Source organism: Notamacropus eugenii, chromosome 2 (assembly GCF_028372415.1).
Source record: "Notamacropus eugenii isolate mMacEug1 chromosome 2, mMacEug1.pri_v2, whole genome shotgun sequence".
NCBI lineage: Eukaryota > Metazoa > Chordata > Mammalia > Diprotodontia > Macropodidae > Notamacropus > Notamacropus eugenii.
This window is the reverse complement of record NC_092873.1, coordinates 507,855,530-507,873,662: the sequence shown is the minus strand read 5'-3', so window position 1 is coordinate 507,873,662 and position 18,133 is coordinate 507,855,530. Positions and strand designations below refer to the sequence as shown.

The following is an 18,133-nucleotide window of genomic DNA, read 5'->3' as shown; positions in this document are numbered from 1 at the left end:
CCCTTCCTTTAGGATGAGGAAGAACAATGCTTACCATCAGGGAAAGACACAGAAATCAAGGCTTCTGTATCCCAAACATCCAAAATAAATATTCAATGGGCTCAGGCCATGGAAGAGCTCAAAAAGGATTTTGAAAATCAAGTTAGAGAGGTGGAGGAAAAACAGGGAAGAGAAATGAAAGAGATGCAAGAAAAGCATGAAAAGCGGGTCAACACTTTGCTAAAGGAGACCCAAAATATGCTGAAGAAAATAATACCTTGAAAAATAAGCTAACTCAATTGGCAAAAGAGGTTCAAAAAGCCAATGAGGAGAAGAATGCTTTCAAAAGCAGAATTAGCCAAATGGAAAAGGAGGTTCAAAAGCTCACTGAAGAAAATAGTTCTTTCAAAATTAGAATGGAACAGATGGAGGCTAATGACTTCATGAGAAACCAAGAAATCACAAAACAAAACCAAAAGAATGAAAAAATGGAAGATAATGTGAAACATCTTATTAGAAAAACAACTGACCTGGAAAATAGATCCAGGAGAGAAAATTTAAAAATTATAGGACTACCTGAAAGCCATGATCAAAAAAAGAGCCTAGATATCATCTTTCATGAAATTATCAAAGAAAACTGCCCTGAGATTCTAGAACCAGAGGGCAAAATAAATATTGAAAGAATCCACAAATCATCTCCTGAAAGAGATCCAAAAAGAGAAACTCCTAGGAACATTGTGGCCAAATTCCAGAGTTCCCAGGTCAAGGAGAAAATATTGCAAGTAGCTAGAAAGAAACAATTCAAGTATTGTGGAAATATAATCAGGATAATACAAGATCCAGCAGCTTCTACATTAAGGGATCAAAGGGAGTGGAATATCATATTCCAGAAGTCAAAGGAACTAGGACTAAAACCAAGAATCACCTACCCAGCAAAACTGAGTATAATACTTCAGGGGAAAAAATGGTCTTTCAATGAAATAGAGGACTTTCAAGCATTCTTGATGAAAAGACTATAGCTGAAAAGAAAATTTGACTTTCAAACACAAGAATGAAGAGAAGCATGAAAAGGTAAACAGGAAAGAGAAATCATAAGGGACTTACTAAAGTTGAACTGCTTACATTCCTACATGGAAAGACAATATTTGTAACTCTTGAAACTTTTCAGTATCTGGGTACTGGGTGGGATTACACACACACACACACAGAGAGAGAGAGAGAGAGAGAGAGAGAGAGAGAGAGAGAGAGAGAGAGACAGAGACAGAGACAGAGACAGAGACAGAGAGCACAGAGTGAATTGAATAAGATGGGATCATATCTTAAAAAAATGAAATTAAGCGGTGAGAGAGAAATATATTGGGAGGAGAAAGGGAGAAATGAAATGGGGGAAATTATCTTTCATAAAAGAGGCAAGCAAAAGACTTTTTAGTAGAAGGAAAAAGAGGGGAAGTGAGAGAAAAACATGAAGTTTACTCTCATCACATTCCACTAAAGGAAGGAATAAAATGCACACTCATTTTGGTATGAAAACCTATTTTACAATACAAGAAAGTGGGGGAGAAGGGGATAAGCAGGGAGAGGGGGGATGATGGAAGGGAGGACAATGCAAGTAGGGAGCAATTAGAAGTCAACACTCTTGGGCAGGGACAAGGTCAAAAGAGAGAACAGAAGAAATGGAGGGCAGGATAGGATGGAGGGAAATAAATATAGTTAGTCTTATACAACAGGACTATTATGGAAGTCATTTGCAAAACTACACAGATATGGCCTGTATTGAATTGCTTGCCTTCCAAAGGGAATGGATGGGGAGGGAGGGATGAAGAGAAGTTGGAACTCAAAGTTTTAGGAACAACTGTAGAGTACTGTTCTTGCTACTAGGAAATAAGAAATACAGGTAATGGGGTATAGAAAGTTATCTGGCCCTACAGGACAAAAGAGAAGATGGGGACAAGGGAAGGGAGGGATGATAGAAGAGAGAGCAGATTGGTGATAGGGGCAATTAGAATGCTTGGTTTTTGGGGGTGGGGGGAGGGGACAAAACGGGGAGAAAATTTGGAACCCAAAGTTTTGTGGAAATGAGTGTTAAAAGTTAAATAAATAAATTTTAAAAAAAAGAAAGAAAAAGAAAATAGGCTGTCTTTGTTTTATACATCATTATGGTTCTTATACTCTATGTCAGTTGTTATTCTAAACTATTTGAAAGGGGCCTTCCCAGTGTTGTTTTCTTGGTGTATAATACTGATAAAGGAACATATAAAAAAAGACTTTTTAAATTTGACTCACAGACATTGATCCATGGACTGGAGTATCAAAGGGGAGAATTGGGAGAACAAACACTGACCCCATTTTGTGAACAGCCTCCATTTTGTTGTTTTCCTGAAAATCACCTGATTTGGGGAAATTCTACTCACTCTAATCTTTCCTCCAATACAAAATCAGAATAGCTAGTTCTATATCATGTTTTGTATCTTGTGTATTGTTTTCTTTTAATGTATAAAAATCTGTGCAAAATCTATATTCAGAGTCTTTGTTCCTGCTGAGGGTCCTTTGACCCAGTTTGTTATGTTTATCTGCTAATAAATTGCATAGCTCAGAATCTGTCTCCTCAGTTATTATAATTCCCCACAGTATAGCTTGGTCATAGAATACATGGAGAGGATTAAGACATAAAAAATCTGGAAAGGTAAGAAAGGTAATGTTGTGAAAGGCTTGAAATACCAGAAAATTTTATATTTGATCATGAAAATAATAGAGAACTACTAGAATTTATTGAGACTGGGGAGGGGGTAGCATGGTCATATCCCTGCTTCAGAAAGATTACTTTGGTAGCTTAGTGGAAGACAATAGCAGAGGATAGGTGGGATCAATTAGAAAGCCATTGTAGTAGTCCAGGACAGAGGTGACAAGACTCTGAACCAGGGTGGGGTGGTAGCTATGTGAGAGGAAAGACTATATTCCCACCTACTCTTTTTCATTATTATTTACAATGTAAGCTCCTTGAGGTCAGGGACTGTCCTAATTTTTGATTTTTTATCCACAGTACTTAGAACAATGCCTGGTACATGGGAGGTTGGTAATAAAAACATGTTAATTGACTGATTGATTCATCCCAGGGGAGAATCAAGGAAATGCAGACAGGAGCAGGTAGCATTCCAATCATCTCAAAAGTCAGCGAAATCCAACATACCAGGTTTTTGTCCTGTCCCACAACAGTCACAAAAGCCAAGTTTTTTTGGTATGGAGTCAATGGGCAGACAGAGGAGGTTCTGTAAGAAAGAACCTCTTTGGGTAATCTGAAGTAAACACTTTTGTGGAGGGATAGGTCAAAGGAAAGAATAGAATAAATGGAGGGAGGGACAGGATACAGGGAAATATAGTTAGTCTTTCACAACATAACTGTTATTGAAGTGTTTTGCATTACTACACATGTATAACCTATATTGAATTGTTTGCCTTCTCAGTGACAGTGGGTGGGGAGGAGGGAAGAAAGAGAATATGGAACTCAAGGCTTTGAAAATATTGTTAAAAATTGTTTTTATATGCAACTGGGAAATAAGATATATAAGCAATAGGGTATAGAAATTTATCTTGCCCTATAAAAAATAGAAGGGAAGGGGATGGGAGGGGTGATAGAAGGGAGGGGAGATTGGAGGAAGGGATAATCAGAATAGATGCTGTCCTGGGATTAGGGAAGGGGAGAAATAGGGAGAAAATTTGAAACTCAAAATTTTGTGGAAGTGAATGTTGAAAACTGAAAATAAATATATTTAGTTAAAGTTAGAAAAAAAGAAGAGACCCCTTTCCTTCTCTTTCCTGAGTACTTACCAGGTGATGGAGACCCCATCTCCCAGGACTCCCCTGATCTCCTCCCGACATTTCTGCTGATCCTCAGGATGTGTGGCCAAGGCATACAGGATCCAGGAAATGCCACTGGCTGTGGTGTCATGGCCCTCAAACATGAATGTGTCTACCTCGGCTCTCAGCTCCTCATCTGATAAGCTGTCCCCACTCTCTGTCTGGATAAAGAAAAGCCATTCTTGTCAGTCATCTTTGAGAGCCTCAAGGTGACCTGCTACCTAATAGGATTAAATGGGTATGTCCAGTCTAAGGACATCTCTGGAAGTCTAACATGCAGAGCAAGAGACACCATTGTCCTATTGCTTCTGCCCTGATAAAACTCCATCTAGAGTACTGTATTCAGTTATGGGTATCACCGGTTACCTAGAGAAAGTTCAAAGAAGAGCAATCAGGAGACTTGGGGGACCTGAAATACACAATATCAGGTTTAAAGGAGCTAGGAATGTTCACCCCTGAGAAGACTAGGAGTGTGGTCACCTTCTTCTAATATTTGAAAGGTTATCATGCAGGAGAATATAAATCACTCTGTTTAGCCTCAGAGGCCAGAACAAGGACCAGTGGGTGGGGGTCACAGAGAAACATTTTGACTTGAGAAAAGAATAAAACTCCTAACAATAAGAGCTGTCCAACAATGGAACAGGCTGTTTGAGGAAGGACCCCCCCCCCATTAAAAGGTTTTAGTATAGAGGGTAAAATTACAACTTGTCTGGAAGACTGAAGAACAGGGATCTTGAATCTGTCTTTGTGTCATGATTCCTTTGACAGTCTGGTGAAACCTATAGACCCCTTCTCAGAATGGGCAAAATAAAATAGAGAGGTTCTAAAGGAAACCAAATATGAGTGAAAATAAAGAAGTCATTTTTCCCCAATAAGTTAAGACCCCAGATTAAGAAGTCTTGCTCTAGAGGAAGTTGGTACATTGCGAATGAGGGTAGGGCAGGTGCTCTCTCAGGTTCCTTCCAATTCTGAGATGCTATAAAAACTAGAGATAAATGTTCATAATTATGTTAATAAGGCACAAACAAGTTCTGCACCTATCCACCCTCCCCACGGGATGAGCCCTAAGGCCCTGTAATGCTCACCCTGGCACAGAGGAGAATGTCCAGGAAATCCAAGTGTCTCTTTTTGGAGATGGCCTCCAACCCTCCTTCCTCCTCCAGTTGCAGCCTTCTCCTCTGAATTACCTGATCTGCTCCAGGAAAACAGACGGTAGTCATGGAGCAGGAATCCTCAAACCCCTGGGAGACAGCCATGACTGTCCAAGGATCTTTGCTGTGCCCCAAGCTGCCTGACAGAAGAATAGGGCAACTGCTCCTTGGAGCATCAGAGAACTAAAACTGAAATCAGCAGGAGAAATCCCTAGAGAGCAAGCAGGGTGCTAAGTTGGAACAATACCCCTATTCCTAGATATGTTTAAGTAGAGCCTGGATTATCCTCCCTGAAGAAACAAAGATTGCTACATAAAATGGGTGGGTTGACTAGAAGCCCTCAAAAATCCTTCATAGCCCTTAGCTTTCCAGACTTCAAACCCATGTCTCTGCAGCTATATTCTCCTGGAACTTCCCTTAGCACTTAGGACCTCCTTATCCTGGAACATCTACCCTCCCCTGTGGCCTTCTCATAGTGGAATATCCCTCCACCAAGTTTGCCCTGTTCTCCCAATGGTTAGTTTCTTCTGACACATTCATTTTATGGAAAGGCCCAGGCTGCCTAGCCTTCATTCCTCTTCTGTTCCTCACTTTCCAGACTTTAAAATCATGCTCCCACACCAAGTACCTTCATCACCCCCTCCTCCTCCTTCCCCAGCTGTTCAGCTACCTTTTGTGTATTGTCTTTCCCCATAAAAATGTAAATTTCTCGAGTTCAAGAGCTATCTTTCTCTTTGCTTGTATTTATATCCCCAGCACTTAGTACAGTCCTTGGCACATAATGCATGCTTAAGTTTTAGTTTTCTTCCTCCCTTCCTTCCTTTCTGCCTCCTTTCTTTTCTTCCTGTGCCCTTTTATATTGCCTGGGGGTGAGAATGATGACCCAAAGCCCTGACCTCAGCAGCAGAAAGGGGAGTTGCCTGGGTAGAGTATGGGGAAATCCTTGGTAGAAGCCATGGACTGCATTCGTTTTCAGGAAGTGCTGTCTTACTCCTTGGTGGATGAGGGACTCCTTGTACCAGAAATGAAGATCCTAAATGTCTGCTGCTTCCTATCCCATCCCCTGAGCTGCACACGCATGTCTATGAATACATGGGAAAGCCTGACCACACCTATATGCCTGCTTCAGTTTGTACGGAGATATATATTTCTCTGTGCTTTGGTATGAGGGAGGTCCTCCTCAACACCCCAGCTCCAGTGTTATCTCTGGGTATCTCACAGCGTGTGTGTTTAGGTGAGAGGGTGAAAACTGGGGGTGGATTCCTTGTGTTGACTTAGCTTCAAATTTTTTGTAAAACTCCTGTGTGAATGAATGAGTCTGACTCAAGGTGGGGGATGGGGTGGAGAGTATGCTAAAGGGGATGGAGAGAGTGAAGGGGGAATGAGAGAATGAGGAAGGGATGGAGAAAGAGGAATTTGAGGGAATAGGAAGGAAGAGATCAAAGAATGGAGTGGAGGATGTGAAGGGAGTGGTTGGGATATACAAAGGGGATAAAGGGAATGAACTGTATGATATGGGGAGATAAAATGGATGGGAAGGAAAAGAGATAGAAGGAATGTGTGAGTGTGTCACAGTATACTGGATAGAGCACTGGATTTGGAGTCAGAAGATCTGGTCATAAATCCTGACTCTACTACCTACCATTGGTATGAACTTGGGAAAATCACTTCTTTGATCTCCAAAGGACTCAGTGATGTCTAAGACCTGTTCTATTATCCTAGGTCTGACAAACCTTCCTTCTGGGAGTCTATGGACTCCTGGGGTATTGATAATGTGCTGAGATCACCAAGACAGACCTATCCAGGTAGGCAATACCTGTGTACTGATGGGCCCTTTGTGCAGCCTGACGTGTTCTGCGGCCCGCAGAGCTGAACCAGTAGATGACAGCATTGTGGTGTAAGACATTCCGTATACGAGAAGTCAACAAGTAGGTTAGGTCATGAACAGCTTGGATGTAGGAGTTTGAGTGCCTGAAGGGAAAGAGAGACAGAGGAGAAAGGAAGTGGCCTCCACCTTCACACAGAGAAGAAAGGAAGTGGCCTCCACCTTCACTCAGGAGAAGTGAGCTCCCTCCACACCTGGAGTCCCCTGCATACCTTCCTCCTGTTTCCTCCTTCCCTCCTGACTGTCTTCTTCAGGCCTCACTCCATCAACTCTGGAGTCATAGGTCCTAATCTGTATGTCTTGAACTGAATGAGGCCAAGGGCACATCGCTAGAGTATTCCACCACAGACCTCTCAGAGGTGGGCATCACAACCCCATAGAAAAAAGTCTAGTGACTACAGGCCTATGACTCAAGAGGAGTCAGCAGAGCCTGGTGACTGATTTTGAATAGTATGAGAGGGGAAAGAGACAAAGTTAACAGCAGTATTTCTTGCATGGATGGCTAACTGACTCATCACCATCTTCTAGGGACCCACTACTCAGTTGGTTCTCAAGGCACCCAACTAGGAAATGGAAAGTCCTGGCTTGGGAATCTGAGGAGCTCAGCCCAAGTTCTGGCTCTGATACCTATTAACTGTGTGACTCTGTGTCGCAGTTTCCGCATCTATCAAAATGAGAAGATTAGGCTACATACTATAAAGTACCTTCCCACCTGAAATCTTTGCTCTCATGGCACCTCCTATATCCTTCAGTGTTGTGCTCTAGCATTATCTCTTTTCTCTCTCTCTCTCCCTTCTTCCTTTCCCATGTCTCCCTTCCTCTCTCTCCTATCTCCTATCTCTCCTTTCACTCTGTCACTCATTGTCTCTTATACCTCTCCATCTTCCGGTATCCTTTCCTCCCTCCCTTATTTCCCCTACTTCTTCTTTCTCTGTCTCTCTTGCTTTCTCTGTCTCTCTCCCTCTCTATCTCTCTGCATCTTTTTGTCTCTCCCTCTGTCTCATTTTTATCTCTCTCCATCTCTCTATGTCTCTCTGTGTGTCTCTCCTTCCCCCTGTCTTTCTGCCTTTCTCTGTCTCTGTGTGTCTCTCTCTCCCTCTCTATGTCTCTGTCTCTTTCTGTGTCTCTGTCTCTGTGTGCGTCTTTCCTTTCCTCTCTGCCTTTCTGCCTCTCTCTGTCTGTCTCTCTCTGTCTTTGTATGTGTGTGTTTTTCTCACTATCTCTTTGTCTATCTCTATCTCTTTCCATTTCTCTCTCTATATATCTCTCTTCTTTCACTATCCATTCACTCTTCCCCTTATCCTTAGAAGCATGCTAAGATCCCCTGTCACATAAAAGCTTTCCCTCAGCCCTGTCAGCTCTTCAACCTTCCCATCACCTTCCACCTCTTCACTTCCAAATTTAAAAAGCCATCTACACTCTCCATCCTTTGTTCCCCTCCACCCACAACCTGCAGATCTGGCTTCTGTCTCCACATCTGCTGAAAACGCCCTCTCAACTATAACTAGTTTTCTTTTTAAGTCCTCATTTTCTTAGACCTTTGTGCAGTGTCTGCTCACACACACATACACGCACACACACACAAACACACACACACACAAACACAATCTCCTCCCTTGCTTTCAGAGACACCATCTTCTCCTGGTTCTCCTTCCCATTCAACAAACATTACGTGCTTTCTGCATTCCATGTAGTATGATGGTGCTGGCCGTAAACAAAAATGAAATGAGCCCTTGCTTTGCATAGCTTGTAGTCAATATTCTCCTATTTCTCTGCCTTTTTCCTGGTCCCTCCATGTGAGTTTTCCTTGGCCTTTTTCTCTCCTCTCCATATTCTCCCTTGGCTAGCTCGTTCAGTCAGACAATTTGCCCCCTGTTTTCTTTGTATACTGACATAACCCCTTTCTAACCCTTCCTTCTTCAGGTTCCATATTACAAAACAATAATAGGACAACACTTTAATCTAAAGTCGTTGGTCTAATCTGAATGAGAAACTATTATCAGTCTTTCCCTAACTATCCAGTCCAAAACAGCACTAAATCCCACGTCCCCTTTGCCAAAGACCCAACCCATTTCTAAAGGGAAACTAACTTAAAATTCAAAAAGGAACAGTATTCTCTTTGCAGATAAAGTTGGGGAATATGCAAGGGCTGGGGGAGCCCTTGAGTGATGTACTCAGGGTGTTATGCTCCCTGCTCTTGTCATTTGCTAGTATAGTGATCAGACAACATCAGCACTTTTTTTCAACCTCATATCCACTCAGGCAATAAGAATATTCTATTCTGCTGCTTGAGGGCAGTTATTTATGTTTATTTCTTGCCTGCCTGCTAGTTTGTGAACTCCTTCTGAGTGGGTTTACTTGTTGAATGAATGAATGAATGAATGATGATTATACTAGGCTATGACAAGTTGTTGAAGCTTATGCCTACACTAAGACTTTTGGGACATCCTGCATATCAAGATCATGTTTCTATCCCTGGAAAGACCAGACTTGGGCTCAGAGCTATATCCTCAGGAGAAGAAATGAGCTGCTCTGCTCTATCAACACACTTACTTGGTTTCAACTTCACTTGCTTTTGCAAGGTCATGGGACAGGCATAAGGATGAGATTGCCCAGGGATAGGGACCAGTTTTGGGTCAGACTTCACAGTTTCCACTTAGAATCAGGACTTAGTCTGTTATGGGGATCAGGCCTCAGTCTGGGGCCGTAGCAAGGTCTCAGAATACCTGGCATTATTACCAGCACATTTTGCCAACTCTTTAGAATGGACAGTTCTCTCAAAGGTGCATCCACTAACCTATCCATCTGGCAGTTACTCTGATGGCTGAAGGCACATTTCATGAGGGAGTCTAAGGTCATTAGACTGACATGCTCAAAGATCTCCAGACTTGAGCCCTGGTGACTGAGCTTCTCCAATTTGTCCTAAAATAGAAAAAGAATGATAATCCCAATCAAAACCTCCTCTTCCAGGAAGCCCTTCAGTGCTAAGGAGATGAGGGTGACTAAATGTTACCTGAATACCCAAAAGGGCAACAAACTGAAAAGAGGGCTGGTATAGAGGACAAAGAGTTGAACTTGGAGTCAAGGAAACCTAGATTCAGATCTCCACCTCTGACACAGAATCAGTGTGTTGCCTAGGTAAATCAGTCCCTTCACCTCCCTGAAACTCCATTTTGTCTTCTATATCATGAGGTATAGTGGCCCCTACCTCACAGGATTGTTGCACAGATCAAATGAGATCCCGTGGGTGACACATTAACTTGTAAGAGTCCCAGAAATATCAATGAGTCTTATTCTATTAGACTTCAGACTCATGAGTTCAACTGTAACCCTTCAGATCAAGTCACAGAGACTGAATGGTCTGAGCCTGGCCCAAAATATGAGGAAGATTCCAGAAAAAGTCCCCTCTGCAATATTACTGATTAGTGGTCATGCAGCCTCTGCTTGGAACTGAGCAGAACAGCCACTGAGTGCAACTCCATCGGTCCCTGGGACAATCTTCTCCATTTTGGGATGGTTTTCATTATTAGATGTCTTCCTGACATCCAGACTAAATCTGCTTCTTTACAGATTTCCCTCATTGACCCTGATTCTTCTCTCAGGAGACAAACAGAACAAGACTAATCCTTTTTCTATGTAACAGCCCTCTAGATACTTGATGGCAGTTCTCCTGCCCCCCACCTTGAGTCTTCTCTCCAGGCTCAGCATTGAGCTCCTTCAACCGATCCTTGTGACATAGATTCAGAAAGTTTCCTTGCCACTCTATCTAACGTCCCCTTAGACCCTCTTCAGGTCTTCAATGTCTTCCGTAGAATATGTTCTTTAGAACTGAACACTGTATTCCTGACATGTTCTGACCCAGACAGAGGATAACAAGGTTATGACCTATTGGTTTATATTTAACCTTCTATGCACTGAGATAATATTTGTAAAAGCTCTTATCACAATGACTGACACATAGCGGTTATTGTCCTTTGCTCCTGAAAAGGACCAAAATGATATTTAACTGTGGCTGATCAGACCAAGATGAGCTTGGAATGCCTATCACAGGTTGGGCACAAAAAGTCCACTTGAGCAATTGCAATGAAGTTATCTTTAAATTTGCACATCCCACATTTCTTTGGAGCTACTGCAACTGTTTCTATGACAGAACACAGCACCTTCTTTGATGCAGGCATGCCGTGCTGATTGGTCCTTTGCCAGTGTCTTCTTTGTTGTGCAATTGATTCCAAAGTTCTTCAGAGAGACCTTGAGAATGTCCTGTATTGCTTCTTCTGATCTCTGTGTGAGTGCTTGTCTTGTATAAGTTCTCCATAAAATAGTTCTTTAGGTAAGTGTGTGTTTGGCATTCAAACAATGTGACCAGCCTATTGGAGTTGCACTCTCCATGGTAGAGTTTCAATTCTTGACAGGTCAGCTTGAGAAAGGACCTCAGAGTCTGGTACCTTATCTTGCCAGGTGATCTGCAGAATCTTCCTAAGGCAATTCAGATGAAAACAATTCAGTTTCCTGGCATGGTGCTGGGAGACTGTCCAGGTTTCATAAGCATACGACAAGATCAGCATAATGGCCCTGCAGACCTTCAGTTTGGTAGGTAGCCTTATACTTCACTCTCATAATTTCCTTCAGAGTCTCCCAAATACTGAGTTAGCTCTGGCAATTCATGTGTTGGCATCATCAGCTAAACATACATCTCTGGAAAGTATACTGACAAGGTAAGTGAACTTACCCATAATATTCAATATTTCTCCATTTGCTGTAACTGATGGTTCCATGTATGGGTGGTGTGGAGTGAGCTGATGAAGAATCTCTGTTTTCTTGGTATTACTTGTTGGACCAAAATTAGCACAAGCAGCAGAGAATCAATCCACTCCTTGTTGCACCTTGGCCTCAGAAGCTACATTGAGTATACTATTAACTGAAAACAAGAAGTCATGCACCAACTCTCCCTCCACTTTAATCTTGACTTGTAGCCTTTTCAAGTTAAATCATTTACCATCAGTGCACTAGATAACCTTAATGCTGTTTTCATCCTCACTGAAGGCATCTGACAACATGGCTGAAAACATTATGCTAAAAAGCATGGGAGCAAACACACAACCCTGCTTCAATCCACTGGTGACTAGGGAAGCGTGAGACCATCATCCAGAATCCAGAATCTGTGCCAGCATGCCATCATATGCAATATTGTATGATGTACAATACTGATGAACTTCTCTGGACCACAAATTTTGCCATAATTTTCCACAAGCCGTCATGACTGACAGTATCAAATGCCTAGGTCAGATCAACAAACGTTGCGTACAATGTACAATCTGTACAGTTTCCGACATTTCTCCTGGAGTTGTTGTGCTCTGTATCAACATTCTTCAGCCCTTTCTGAAGCCATATGGACTCTCAGGTAGATCATCTTCCAGGTGAAAGAAAGACCAGCCTATTAAGGAGGACTCTGGCAAGATGGACAAGACAGATTCCCCTTGAACTTCTCAGGGATAATCTCCTTTTGCCACATAACCCAGAAATTGTCCACCAGCTTTGTGTGAGCAGTGGACCCTCCGCCCTGTAAATCACCCCCTTGCTTTTAGGAGAAAATGCCAGTCCTCTGTTTAGTGCTTAAACCCTTCCCTATCCAGAGCCCCAGCATCTTTCCAAACTGTGCACTGCTCCCCTTCCTGGTCTCTACACTCTGGCCAAACTAAACTACTTGATCCTCTTTGTAGATGACGTTCCATTCCTGTCTCTCTAAAGGACATCCCCTGTCTCCCACCCCTGGAACACCCTAATCCTCAATGCCCTCTCTTGGCATCTCTTGTTCCCTTCAAGGCTCAGCTCAAATATCGCTTCTCTCGAGATTTCACCAGTTTAGCCACCACCACCAAAATCATTCTGCATTAATTTTGTATAGACCTTCTATTTATTTATCTGTTGACTTGGTCTACAGACACGGTGATAGATACGGAATACATGGACATACATTTCAAGATCTTTTTGCATTCTGACTGTCCTCCAATATATTAGTCAACAAACATTTATTGTTTGCTGGAACTGTGCTGGAGACACAAAGAAAGACAAAAATCTCTGCTTTCAGGGGGCTCAGCATCTAATGGGAAGAAACCATGCGAACAACTATGTACCAATAAGGTGTAGACAGGATAAATGGGAGATAACCTCAGAGAGAAAGCACTAGCAGAGATTTGGAAAGGATTCCTAGGAGGTGGAATTTTAACTAGGAACTAGCCAGGAAGTGGAGATGGGTAGTGAAAAAGCTGCGGGCATGGCACACAACCAGGAGAAATGCCCAGTTAGGAGAGGGAGTATCTTATTCAAGGAAGAGAAAAGAGGTTAGTGTCCCTGGACCAGAGTATGGGACATATAAGGTATAAGAAGAAGAAGACAGAAAAAGTGAGAGAGGGAGGTTAGGATGTTGAATGTCAAACACAATTTTGTGTTTTATCCAGGAGGCTATTGGGAGCCATCCCCGACAGCTTTGCATCATCTAGGCCTCCATCCTTTAAACAACACAGAACTCAGGATAGATACCCCCTTGCACCCACAAGAGGTCTTCCTGCAGGTTGACATTGATGAACCATTGATGGCCTTTCTTAGAGCTAAGCCTTTCAAGTAGCTGCTAATTTATGTAAGTGTATTATCTAGTTCACATTTCTTCATCTTTTCTAATGAATCAATAAGCCATTATTAAGCCCATACAACATGCCAGGCACATGACTACACTCTGGAGACATAAATACAGAGAGTGAAACAAAGGCTGCCATTCTAATGGGAAAGACAGCAAAGACAACTCTACATAATCGCTAAATAAACATAAGTGAATTTAACAAGGGAAAGTGGCCAGTGCAGTGACCCATTTGGAAGAGCCTGGGGAGGTTGTTTCTGGCTAGGTGTAAGAACGCATGATGGGCATCTTCTGCTCCATAATTGGGAACATAGGCATAAGTTCCAGAGCTGGTTCTGGAGCCAGAACAGGGGTACTTTCCCAAGGCACCAGTCATCTAGGGCCAGACTCTTGCCTCTGGCTTTTTCCTGATTAATGTGTTCAGTGGAGGAGACAAGGACTAAGTCTTGGCGCCAGGACCACACATATGGCCTTCCCATTGTTTCTGTCTCTGTCGTCTTTTCTTTCTTGATTTTAGGTGAAGGAGGTTGGTTGGGGGTCATGAACACCTTGTGAGCTGTGAAAGGCCAGGAGAGTGAGAAGAAAGCTCAGAATTCTGGGAGTAGAGTCCATGGCAGGATTTGATCAAAGCTAGTTAATGAACAACAAAGTTCTGAACAACCTGCCCTGCCCAGACCAGCCATCATAGAGATGTCAACTTGTTCATGCATTGACTCTGCCACATTGGAAGTGAACTGAGGGAACAAATGCTCTGTGGAAACTTTTTCTAAGCCCACTCTCTCCAGGGACTAAGGGGGTACATGGGAGACTGTGCCCCCCTAGGAGATGGGGTTGGGAAATATTCATGCTCCTGTGCTTGTTGTATCTTCAGAGTAAATATTGCTTTGTGCAATCCGATTGATATTAATGGTTAGATGGAACTGATGCTAATCACTGGTAGCTAATAGTGGAGGAAACATCAGAATGGGGACAATCGCATAAGAGAAAATCACCCTAGCCCGCCAAAGGTATCCCTAAAGCCCTAAGGGAAGATGTGTCTTGCCATGAGTCCAGAACCATCCCTACATAAATACAAAGTGGTTAACTATGAAGGGCGCTCAAAGATGAGGCAATTGGGAAGAGCTTCAGGTGGTAGAAGGTGGTACTTGGTCTGCATCTTAAGAGAAGAAAGGAATTCTGTGAGGTAGATGTGAAGAGGGAGTGCATTCCCAGCATGGGGGAGAGGGGAGAGAAATGACAAGGCACAGAAATGGGAGGTGGAGAACAGCAGTTGTGGTACATAGAGAAAACTAATTTGGCTGGATCATCAAATGTGGGAGAGGAGGTAATATAAAATGAGGATGGAAACAAACTTCATCAAATGCTTTCCTTAAATTAAAGGAAACCATTTCAACAGCTTTGCCTTCATCTAACAATCTAGTCACTCAGCTAGAAAAGAAAGTCAGGAAGTCCTAGAGTCAGGAAGATCTGAGTTCAGATTCTCCTTCAGACACTTAGTAGTTGCATGACCCTGGGCAAGTCACTTCACTTGGATTGCCTCAGTTTCCTCATCTGTAAAATGGGGATCATAACAATATCTACCTTTCAGGGTTGTTGTGAGGATCTAATGAGATAACAGTTATGAAACAGGCATGTAGTAGGTGCTTAATAAATAATTGCTCCCTTCCCTTCATCTTCCCTTGTTCTCCTGCTCTACAAAATCATCCCAAAGTGAGACTCTCCTGGTCAAATCCTTAAATAGAAGGAGATCATCTCCCTACAATGAAGGTCGCCAGTGGGGAAAAACTTGAAACAGACCCAGGAAGCCCGGAAACCCTCCCCATGAGGAGTCTGTCCCTGTGTCCACAAAAATGTGCATCTGTGCCTAAGGTTTTGTCCTCATCTTGCCTCTGTATATCAGTGTGTGAGCGCATGTATGTGTGTGTCCATGAGCACGCATGTGTGTCTGTGTAAATTATATTGCTTGTAATTTAGCAACTAGGTGACAAAGTGGGCCTGGGGTAAGGAAGACTTGAGTTCTAATCCAGTACTGGACGTTAACTAGCTGTGAGACCCTAGGCAAGTCACGTACCCTGCTTGCTTTTCTCGTTTTCTCATCCATAAAATGGGGATGACAATAGCACCTACCTTCAAGTGAGGTTGTGAGGATCAAAATGAGATATTTACAAAGTACTTTCAAACCTTTAAGAGTGATGTAAATGCTAGCTGTTAATATGTGTGTCCACAAATCTGTGTGTGGATATACATCAGTGGGTACTTATGTGTGTGTGTATAAGTTTGCATACACAGTGGAATATATAGGCACATGCATGTATCATGTGAGTGAACACATGTGTCCGTGTGAGCACTCATGTATGAAACTTACCAGCATCACTCGGGCAGAGTCAGCCATCAGCCCCACATAAGGCTTCAGGATGTCATTGTGGAAGGCAGGTGTCAGCAGCCGCCGGTGCTGGAACCAGACTGACCCATTAAGGACCAGTAGCCCTTTCCCTGAGCCCCAAGAATTAGACAATCAGAGTTAGGAGGGTAGGAAGGGGCACAGAGGGCCCCAGACCTGGGTCTGTGGGATAAGAAGCCTGTCTGACGGGGCCTTTGATGGGTCAAGTTCAGGAGGTGGTTGTACAACTAGACAGCAGCTATTACTTACCTTAACCTTGGACATGTGAAGCCAAGGGAAAGTCACTTGAGATAGTCCTGTGCTCTCTGTCTACACTAAAGAGGGAACCTCACTGTACCCGTAGGGGGTTCTATATCCCTGGGTAAATAGTGGTCCTGGGCACAGAAGGACTGAGTAAGAGAGCACACTGGGTGCCTCTAAATCTATACCTCTATAGGAGCTCAGAGATCAGCCTTAGCTAGCTGGTCTAGGAGTGTCAGCCTCCTTTCCTGGGCATATCTACCCATCAGCCTACATGTGGGAAGCTGCAAGCCTCCCCAGTGTGCCAGGCATCCTGCATCCCTTCATTCATCCTGCATCCCTTCATTCACCCTGCATCCCTTCATTCACCCTGCATCCCTTCATTCACCCTGCATCCCTTCATTCACCCTGCATCCCTTCATTCATCCTGCATCCCTTCATTCACCCTGCAGCCCTTCATTCACCCTGCATCCCTTCATTCACCCTGCATTCCTTCATTCACCCTGCATTCCTTCATTCACCCTGCATCCCTTCATTCATCCTGCATTTTCTGAGCTTCTAAGGGCCTAAGCCGAGGTGAGAAAGACGTACCAATCCAGGGGATAAGAAATTTGTAGACATCATGTGACTTTGAATCTGAAATGAGAGCCAGGAAAGAGCCGGTTACCAAAGGGAACAGAGAGATTTCCCATCTCCACCAGCCTACATCCTACACACACACACACACACACACACACACACACACACACACACACACACACACACCTTATATACATGCACACATTCATACTCACACATATACATACAACAAAAACTCATACACACTACATATACACATACCACTTGCACATGCACACACTCACACATACACATACAACATACTTACACATATACATACTCACATACACACTATATACATACTCACATACACACATACACATATAATACACACCCACACTCTCACATATACCATGTTCGCACACACAAGCATACATGTACACATATCACACACATACCACACATTGCACATTACACACACACACACACTCACACAAGGTTCCCTGGGGGCAGATGAGGTTTCATTGGAAGCACAAAGATAAATCTAATGGGAAGACCTGAAGAAACACAAAGGGTTATCAGAGCTGAGAGGGGCTTTGGAGCCCATCTAGTGCAATCCCCTCATTTGACAGAGGTTATTGAGGCCCAGAGAGAGGAGGGGTCTGGACCCAGATTAGCCAAATAGATTGGGAGCAGAGTGAGGATGCAGCCCCACTTACAAAGATGACCCCACCCCCACCCCCACCTCTCTCAGCTCTGAACCTGCCTTCCTTGATGTATTGATTGAGCCAAGAGATAAAGAGCTCTACCAGTTCATAGCCCAGCCCCTCTAGACGGAGCCTCACTGGGGCAGAGTCTGATGATGTTTCTCCATCCCTCCCTCAGCATCAATGTGGGCGCTGCCCATGGTGGGGGGGAGAGGGTTTTTTTGTGTGTGTCTGTGGGACTAGGAGGCTCTGAGATGCCAGACCCAAGCTCCTTGCAGCTTTTTTCTGCCATCTCTCCAAGGAAGTCCATAGGGAAGCCTGGTGAGGATGACACAGGAGTGGGAGGGCAGAAGGATAGTGACCTAGAGAAGACCTGGGCCCCTGCACCCCTCAGCCTTGCGCAGGCCAACCAGCTCTAGAGAGACTATCATAGGAGAGTTCAAGGTACTGATCTCCTCCCCATTCTCCACTCCCTCCAGCAGCATGTTCTCTTCTCTAACTCCCTAAACATCCCTACGCATCTATCAGTTTATCCTCATGTGACATGGACTCATCCCTTCACCAGCCTGGTTTCCCTCTCCAGCTTGGCAATGTTCTTAGATCATAGTGTCCAAAACTGACCACAGTCCTCCAAATGAGGCCAGATGAGGACAAAGGACAGCAGGACTATCCCTGGTCCTATAAGTTCTTCCCTTCTCAATGTAGCCCAAGCTCTCAGTAGCT

At 43.5% G+C, this 18,133-nt stretch overlaps 1 protein-coding gene across 2 annotated transcripts in view; it reads right to left on the bottom strand.

The window, feature by feature from the left end:
* The window catches only part of LOC140530092 (cytochrome P450 4A11-like), a 49,275-nt gene that overhangs the window by 21,288 nt on the left and 9,854 nt on the right, over positions 1-18,133 (bottom strand). For both annotated transcript variants that reach the window (XM_072649335.1, XM_072649334.1), the window contains exons 3-8: positions 16,737-16,781; positions 15,870-15,997; positions 9,668-9,792; positions 6,802-6,956; positions 4,920-5,026; positions 3,805-3,995 (exon numbers count right to left, since the gene is read on the bottom strand). In XM_072649335.1, the coding sequence (XP_072505436.1) occupies positions 3,805-3,995; positions 4,920-5,026; positions 6,802-6,956; positions 9,668-9,792; positions 15,870-15,997; positions 16,737-16,781 (751 nt within the window). The remainder of the gene's footprint in view (positions 1-3,804; positions 3,996-4,919; positions 5,027-6,801; positions 6,957-9,667; positions 9,793-15,869; positions 15,998-16,736; positions 16,782-18,133) is intronic.